A 10,000-nucleotide genomic window follows, 5' to 3' on the forward strand; every position below is an offset into this window, starting at 1 on the left:
TACCAGGCGTATAAAGACCTTACGCAAGAGGCACCGACAGTCGATTCTGCTGGAAAACACCTATAAACACCACGACGCCATTCCCGTTACAGAGGATGCACGAAACTCTAGACCTTAAAGCCTCCGGCAAATAGCCTCAAATTGGACGATCTCGCCCACAGTTATACCAAGGGTAAATTAATGTACACACGTCTGCTAAATGCTTGAACATCGGTGACAACCCCATCTGCACACCGGATTAAATCCGAATCAAAACAAATGACAATAAGGGCGTTCTTTCCTGATGGAATCTACGTAAAAGAAACCTTACCGAACTGGAGTTCGAGAACCTACGAGACCACCCCTGAGATGCGAACGTTAGTGTACACATGTGATTGAGCACGCCACGAGAAAAGGACCAAACTCGTCTATCATGGCGAGGTGTTACCAGGCCTATATCAATAGAGTCTGCGATTAGTATACATTATGACAGGGGCCTTCTGATAGCTTGGATACACACGAGCTCTCAGCTCAGCCATTATCGCAAATTAGATCTCGTGTGTTACACTCCACAGAATGTTTCGACCTACGTGTAAAAATTGAATTCAAGGAAGAGATATCAAGTATTTCTGGTGAATCATCATAAGAATAAGATGAGAATTGAAAAAAAAAAAATAAGGATGTTGTGTTACTTGATTCCTGGTAAATCAAAATATTAAAGATTTTCCTATAATTTTATACCTCTCGGTCCTTTTTATGAGCATCTATTCTAATAAGTCAATTCAAAATTAGAAAAGAGAAACATTTTTTTCCGATTCTTGTAAATGACCCAGTGTATAAATTCAAACTGGAGAGAGAAAATCAAGGTCATCCAATTTTTATTAAAACCTCCTATAGGTAAAAACGAAAGTATTTTGAGAAAGGCCAATCAATTTCTATCAGTCGTTTCCATGTCAATCATCCTAAACGAAAAATTTGAAAAGAAGAAAGTGATGTTAATAAAGCTACCTCAATTTTCCCGAAGCATAAATTCGACATGAAAAGGGGAGGAATCAGAGACAGTATTCAAACAGCACTAGAAGATTTGGAAGACTCAAGCCTACACGGCTGAGGACTAAGAAACATGAATTAGGAAATAATGAATGGAGTATTGAATTAAAAGCTCAAGACAGAGACGACTGGCGTAATCTAACCGAGGCTCTTTGCATCAACGGGCAAGGGAGAAGATGATGATGATTCAAACTGACTTACAACTAATAGCTCACACGAAATACCTTTCTTCAATATGGAGCTTTCCATTTTGATATATTTAATATTACAAATTTTTATGAAGTTTTCTAAAACTAAAATATTCTAGACATGGATAACATATAAAAAAAAGGTATAATAATAATGAGATTGTTTGTGAAGGATTTTATTCTTCTATTTAGTTTAAAAACTGTCAGCGATAAATATTCTGATACTAGTGTATGCGACCCGTCAAAAATGACAGCTAATTATTTAGATATGCATGCACACAGATTAAACCCTTCACACACCACCCCGCCTTTCCTAACTACAACCTCTTTCACTAGGATATGTAGGATATGACTACCCCTCTCCCCCCTACCCGAAGGACTGGGAGAGACCAAGTAGTAATAAGCCCAGCAGTGCCGCTAAGCGTGACAGGAATATATATATATATATATATATATATATATATATATATATATATATATATATATATATATATATATATATATAGCCAGACACTTCCTCTTTATTGTATAGGGGAGATATGAGAGAGATAGAATTTAAAGATACAGCTATCTAGTCTCGTTCTAATTCTTAACTGATAATGATTTGTCATTAAATTCAAGTTCAGTGAAACCAATCAGCAGTTCAACTTCAACAATGATTATCTATTTCATTACTGTCTTTTTATATACAGTCATTTCAGGCATGTTATTTTGATAAATAAATTGTTAAATTGGCATTTTTCAAAAATTAATTATAGGATAAGAGAACGCAACTCTCTCTCTCTCTCTCTATCTCTCTCTCTCTCTCTCTCTCTCTCTCTCTCTCTCTCTCTCTCTCTCTCTCTCCTAAATAAATTTGATTCAATTTAATATATACAGTAGGAACAGAATACGAAAAAAATCTCTATTCATAAATCTGTCGGTGTATGGAGACATTATTTAGCCTATTCTTTGTTATCTTTTGACTTTAGAAGAGGAACGACCATGTTTCAATCAGTTTTACACAAATACTGCAAAGTAAACTGACCATCCATGAGTAATCGAAGACATCACAAAATTCTGATTAAGAGTTAACATAAAAAACGCAAAAGTCTACGGATTCTCCAATGACGATTTCCTAATACATGTCCATAGGCTGTGTACCAGTACCATCATCATTATTATTGTTATTGATCCTAAGAATATATTTACACAGGTTATGTTCAATTGTAATATTTATCTTTGTTTCATTCATATAAAGATTTAATCTAAACTAAAATTGATATGGGGCAAGCCTAAATGAAATTATGTTAGTTAAAATTTACAATAGTTGGCATAATAGAATTTGGAACGAATGCTCCAATGCTGGGAGCTTGGAGGCCCTTCATCACCAGTACACACCCAGGGGAAACCAGTCCATTCACAATGAAGAAAAAATATTACGAAAGAAAGAGTGATGGAATTAAGATGAAATACAGAAGCGGGAACGCAGGTAAAGTAGAGGTTAAAAAGTGGGAGAAATTAATGAAATTAATAAATAATAAATTAATTTAGTAGAAAGAGGACACTGCTGGGAATCAAAAACATATGTCTAGCAAAATCATAAGAAGATAACTTAAAAAATTGAAGTGTAAAGAAATCAAAACTTAACATAAGGGGAAGATTTTGCTTGTTGACGGGCTTTTTAAATAAAACTTTTGACACATGACATATGATTCATAAAACGAAGTTGTAAAACTTACGCATTTAAGGCTACTGAATATAACAAGCACAGAATTTCGGGGGAAACAGGAAATGGAAACTGAAATCTACAGGAAAATAGACTACTCAACAACTTTCCAAAATCTAGTTTGCTCTTCTTTGTTCTCTTTCGATTTAATTTAATTTAATTAATGGCTTTATACATGGCTGGGCGCTATAGTCTGTGAGATCATCGGTCCCCAAACACAGTTGGACACAGGAATTCCTGGTACACCATGCTCTAAGGAAATGCACCCTGTCACACCCTTACTGCGCTGAGTTCATCTGTGGAGCCCAACCCACCAACTCTTCCATCTCTCCCTTACAATATCTGGTTGGTTACTCGCCGTGCTGCAAGGGTACACTGCCTCCGAGTTGGGTGTACCAGGAATGTCTGCGTCCAATTGTACATTTAGGGTATAACCCTTGACTTTTTACAATGAGGTAAAAAGTAGGAGGTTGGACAACTAGATGAAAGAAAGAAAGTGGAAGTGGAGATAATGTGGAAGGATATTATAACATGTGCAGATAGGTGCCCAAGGAACACTGCAAAAACCATGAATTAATGCCTACAGTGCACCGCATGACGTGCACTGACAGCACTAACCATCTGTGGAAGACCTTGATCTATTTTGGCCACCGTCTTCATTATCTTTTCAAGCTTTTCAAACTTTTTAAACTAAGCTTTATTACGGTATTGAAAACAGTTTCTGCCTGGAATCAATCAATCAATACGAAAACCTTTCTTATAAAAAATATTCTTCACACTTGTCACTCGTCTTCATGGCGTCAGTAGTTATTTTAAAGTTCAGTGCTGAGATAACCTTGACACATTCACCAAAGTAAAAAAAAAAAAGTTTAATGTTGGTTTAGTCACGACTACTTGATTGTCTTCTACATGATCATAAGAACAAGGTAGTTAATCAAAACTACAGTTTAGATGACAGGAGAAAATATTTATTATCGTGTGAGTGTGATTCACATGCAGGGGATGGGCCACAAAGGCAATACAAGGGATCCGTGAATAAAATTGACATGCACATATGTTATATATTCTCTCTCTCTCTCTCTCTCTCTCTCTCTCTCTCTCTCTCTCTCTCTCTCTCTCTCTCTCTCTCTCTCGCTGAATTAAATCAATTAGCCGAGATCCTATCAAGGAAACCCTAAACAGGCGTTTTATTCACGTCCAGTACAGGATCGAGCTTCAACAATATCTCGCCGAACAAAACGTAGGGTCGTTTTGAAATGATTGAACAGACAATCAAAGACATTTAATGTCCACTTGACTGGAGAATTCCTTGGTGTCCGTAAAGCAAGATACAGTACCTTGTTTCTTTTCTGTATTTTTTTTCATTTCAATTTATTCGTTATCCTATCTAGGCATCTAGTAACAAGAGTTAGTTGTTTAGTTAATCAAGTCAGCATGGTTAAGTTGATAGAACTTATAATATCTCTTATAATATTCAGGGGGGCTGTGGGAATACTCATTCAAATAAAAGGGTCCTCGTTTGTGAAAAAGTTGGGAATCACTGCATAGGCAAGTTACAACTCGGAGAGCTATGGGAAGAATAAGGGTGGGGATGACACTAGGAGACAAAAAAATGACAACACGGATACGAGAGCAAACTAAAGTAAAGGATACCATAACAACATGTACGAATAAGAAATGGACATTAGATCATATAATGAGAACGACCAATAATTAATAGACGGACATTAAGAATACCAGAAAGGGTCCCTAGAGATTACAAAGAAGCAGGGGATGGTAGAGAAGATGATGGATTGACGAACTGAGAAAGTTCGTGGGTGTGGACTGGCATAGAAAGTCTATAAACAGACGCAAGTGAAAGGACGTGTCTGAGGGCGGCCGATGTTTTGCAGTGGACTAGCAACTGTCCATGATTATAATGATGATGAATACATACGATATATATACATTATATATATATATATATATATATATATATATATATATATATATATATATATACACATGTATATATATATATATATATATATATATATATATATATATATATATATATATATATATATATATATATATATATATACATATATATATACATATGACAATTTAGTGATTTTTTCCTCTACTCTAAACGTCATCATTTTAATAATTGTAATGAAAAATGAATGTAGGCAGTTTAGGAGTTCAATTTAGTGCCTTAGGAACAATTCATCACAATATCTGAGCATTACAGGCTCAATGTTTGTCAGTAAGTACAACTTAAGTTTCTAACATTTTTCATACAGTAAACAAGCAAGAATTTTCTAGCCGTGCACTTCTCGGTTCCATAAAATTAGATTAGAATACTAGCCTCCTGGCTAGTACAGTGGTAACGTGTTCGCCTAGCATTAGCATGGCAGCAGATCGATCCCCGCCCGGGACCGTGAGTTTAAGCTGTTTACTGGAGAGGCCACTGCTGTGGTTGGGCACCACAGTGGGTGGTTAGGCTTGCCCGGCTGGCGTTCTGGTGAACATCTATTCCGAGGGAACTGGAACTGAAACCAGACATCTTTAACTTTTAAATTGATGGTGACATCTATTACAACTACTCTCATAATTCTTTATCAATATTATTCACTATGAATAGTGCAAGGATAACTGGCAATTAATTTGTAGAGGAATTTTAAGAATTTGTTCTCTTTATGTCCCTTTTTGTGTAGTACTGAGCCTTCCGAAAGAAGAGCTTCACCTTACAATCAATTACATCCTACGTAGTGGATGTAGTAGTATGGTAAGATCTGAATGCAGAGGTTATTCAGAACTATGAATAACTTTATAAAGCAGGTGCTTACCGTTAATACTTAAATCAGGAATAAACAAAAGTTACGGAACTAGAGAAGTTATTCAACAATGTCCGATGAGTTAAATACTGAGGACCAACTCAGAAAATAATATTAAAAACAAGGCAAAATGTTAGAGTCCTTACTGGAATGATTGGATTCTATAGGCTACACAAAAATTCCCGATCGAACAGAATTCTTTGCTCAACAAATGCCAATCATAATGGCTTGGTCACGTGATCCACTTGCTGTTGTTGTTATTATTATTATTAGTATTAGCTAACCTGTGAAAGGATTACAAAATCATCCTTAAACGACAACTGGAAAACTACCACCAAAGATCTGATGGTTTCTAGATGAGGTATAAAGACAGAGCCCAGTTGACATTAAAGCCCTGCAAAAATCCACAAATAACCTATGAACCTTTACTAGCTACCGTATGAGTCTAGGTTAAAAAGGTGTCGCATGAGCGACATAAGCATGGAAAGGAAAACGTCCTTAGAGACCAAACATATTTAAATACCATCAGCCCCAAAGCTCATCTCCACCAAACCTATGACCAGGAAATTTAAGACAATGACTGCTAATGACTCAGAGGGTAGCCCTATAGAAATCTTCCAAACCCCATATCTAGCTTACAAGGATGGTAAGGTTGCACACCGATAGAAACTATCGTATTTAAGTAGGGGACTTGAACTCTAGATTCGATATTTCGAGTCATGTGCATCTCACCCTAAAAAGGCGGCAGCAGCACACCATATAAGAGGTCAACTGAGCCCCAATCCCTCATCTGACGTGTCCTACATTCGTCAAAGTATACACGTCCAGAGTTAGCCTGACAAGCCATAGCAAATTAATACATATAGACGGTAGAAGGACCAACAGCATACTTCATTTTTTCTCTATTGAGAAATATCAAAGTAAGTAAGTGTATATATATATATATATATATATATATATATATATATATATATATATATATATATTGTTCAGCTGAAGAAGGGATACAGATATGTTTGTACATGTGAATATGAAGTCGAGGTGCCAAGGGATTTGAAGAGTTCCAAGTAATCAAAGAAACCTTAAATATGAACAGACCTCATAATAATCAAAACGATATAACATCAATTATGTACTTCATCCCTCAAATGGAAAATATAATATTTCTCTCTCTCTCTCTCTCTCTCTCTCTCTCTCTCTCTCTCTCTCTCTCTCTCTCTCTCTCCTTGAGTACTACTGACTTATCCCAAAACCCATCCTCCTCGGATAATGCCGTTCCTAGACGAATAATTATGCTAATGCCACGATAACGGCAAACCCATCTTCGCTTTGGGGGCAACTGAGCTATATTCCATTTCAGAAAGTCGATTTTCCCAGGCTCAAGGGTACGAGGACCCCCCTGCCTCCCCCTTCCCATTTCCCTTCAGAAATGGAGGGTGGGAGATGGGGGTTTCTGTTAAGGGAAGGAATATAATAAGGTCATGTAGTCGAGTCATGTGCAATTTCTGGCATATTTTCGAGAGCCAAAATATGTCCGTCTAACGCTCGTTTTCGTCTCATCAGAGGCCCTTAGGCACGGAGCCGATAGGTGCCTTACCAAATGGTCTAATTCCTCCCCAAATGGCATTCCGAACTGGGGCAGTAAAAATGTCAATAATGTTACTTATCTACAATCACGCCTCCTCGCTCCTTTTGGCCCTCGGTTACAGCTTCGCGCTTTCTCGTCCTGTATTTATCACGGCCACCTTCACGTTTTTATTGATTCCCGCTATTTCTGTTCAATAATTCCCTCGTTTTAACTGCTGGCTGCTCGCAGATCAACGGTGAGCTATCTTTATAATTGCAACTATCATTTTGGTTCATATTTACAAACTATGAATTTCACAAGCAGCTCAATCTCCACCCACTTTTATCGTTAGCCAATCAGAGCGAACTCCCTGCGGAACTGCTGTGCCAATCGGGATGCGTTGCAGATGTGTCGAGTTATCAGTTTTAGAATAAATGATATGGATGAATCTAGCGCTCATGATCATACACAGGAGAATTATATAAAACGCTAAAACGCGTCACCATTTCTAAAACCGTTAATATCTATTTGAAATATATGGAAAGAAAATTATAACCAAATTAGGACCTCAAATAAGTGCTTCCTGGCAACCTCTTCTGCCACGGGATGAGAGGAGGCTGACAGATGATGCTCACGATCAGTCGACAAATTGGGCGGTGGTATTCGGGAGCTAACCTGCTCACGCCCTAAACGTGATTAGTGATTCGTAACCACCTTTCATCCAACTTAAGGTGACCGTGTTGCTAATTGCGTACTGTACCTGACTCGCTGAAAAAGAAATTGCCAGAGATCGGGACGCGGGTTCGGCAATCGGCCGAATAACAGTTCGAAAAATCGGCAGTTGCTTTCGGCCTCTGGTTATTGCAAGTGCAGAGAAATCTTGCAATAGAAATGTCTCTCCGAGCTGAAGACTTGATTTATTTTGATAGAGTCAAAATATTGCAAAGCCTCCTTGATGCTGAAACTAGAAAAATATCTATAAACTAATCATTGTATTGTTTTGATTCGAAAAAAAAAAGAAATGAAAATTGACTTAACGGGAATACCCCAAATAAAAAGTAAACTTCTGACGAAGTAACAACGGACTTTCCAACCCTGATTCCCCGGTGTTGACTAATAGTTTCCGATTCGTGAAAACGAAAAAAAAAAATAAATAAATACACTAAAAATAAAATTGCTCCTGAAACTCTACATAGACCTACGAACTAGTCCACTAGCTTTATCTCATGAGGATGGAGTTAATGTCAAGTGAAGCCCCGCTGAAGATGCTTTCCTTATCTTCCTCTGACAATGCCCTTGGCAAAGACCCTACCTCCCTCTTAGAGGAGAGACAGCCTACCACGCCAGAAGGACTCTGGCGGGCGTTCCTTCAAGGGTCTCACCATCACCACCATCACCATCATCATCATCCTTCCGCAACACCATCCTCTAATCACAAGATAGATAGATTAGGTGAGTAAGGCTTTATCTAATAATAACAATAATAATAACAATAATAATAATAATAATAACATTGAATATCTTAAAATCCAAAATAATCTCCTTGCTAGGTTATAAAAGGTGAGATTACAAAATCATAATTTGATCTTCAATTTTGTTTTAAGCTGAAAGAGAACTATTCAGGGATTTTATAAACCTACTGAGTATGCATGTTATTGTAGAGCATTAACAACAACAACAACAACAACAACAACAACAATAATAATAATAATAATAATAATAATAATAATAATCATAATAATAATAAAAATAATCATAATAATAAAAAACTTCACTTCCATCTGACTTGTGTCAACTATATCACAGGAATGAACTTTAACGCAATAATACAAATACTAACCACTAAGATTTAAAGGATAATATTTTAGTTTTAAATTGAATAAATTCTAATTGCAATTTTCAAATAATGAGAGAGAGTGCTAAATTATGTTGATTTTTTGCACCTCTCTACCGATAATAATACATGACCTTAAGGCTATTTATAAACCAGTTTCTCTCTTTCTTTAACATAATAAATTGATGTTATTAATTTATATACACATCATATATATATATGTATATATATATATATATATATATATATATATATATAAAACATTTCATAATTTATTTACAAAATCTACATGAAATATTTGCGAAATGAAATCTCATAAGATTCGGCATGATGCATGGCCAATTTCTAACTTATAACTTGCAAGTAATAAACATAATTGTATATAAACAATGACATAAAAATATACACATATAAACAAATAATATATATATATATATATATATATATATATATATATATATATATATACACACACATATATATATATATATATATATATATATATATATATATATATATATTGAATGCAAGGGACTAACGAAAGCAAACTAATGCTAAAGAATTTGGGAAAGAAATGGTGAGCTGCCACAAACTATCATAAACAGAATAATTCAATAATTTAATAAACGATAAAATAAGAATCATGTAATGATTTGTTAAAAACTACACAACATAAATAAATAAATTATAACACTACTACTATATCGATAAACACAAAACCATTTTCTACTGTATTTGAAGTAAATGAATAAACATTTATGAAAGTATAAAAATTAATATTTAATAAACTAATTCTATATCAGTTGCATTATACCTAGCGTTGAGGTTTATGTGCGATATAACTATAATATTTTC

At 35.5% G+C, this 10,000-nt stretch overlaps 1 protein-coding gene across 1 annotated transcript in view; it reads left to right on the top strand.

Moving 5' to 3' along the window:
• Positions 1–8,537: 8,537 nt before the first annotated feature.
• LOC137653419 (segmentation protein even-skipped-like) overlaps positions 8,538–10,000 on the top strand; it is a 51,800-nt gene continuing 50,337 nt past the window's right edge. The window contains exon 1 of the mRNA XM_068386788.1: positions 8,538–8,763. Coding sequence (XP_068242889.1) covers positions 8,538–8,763 — 226 coding nt within the window. The remainder of the gene's footprint in view (positions 8,764–10,000) is intronic.

This window comes from Palaemon carinicauda, chromosome 14, assembly GCF_036898095.1.
Source record: "Palaemon carinicauda isolate YSFRI2023 chromosome 14, ASM3689809v2, whole genome shotgun sequence".
NCBI classification, from domain to species: Eukaryota; Metazoa; Arthropoda; class Malacostraca; order Decapoda; family Palaemonidae; genus Palaemon; species Palaemon carinicauda.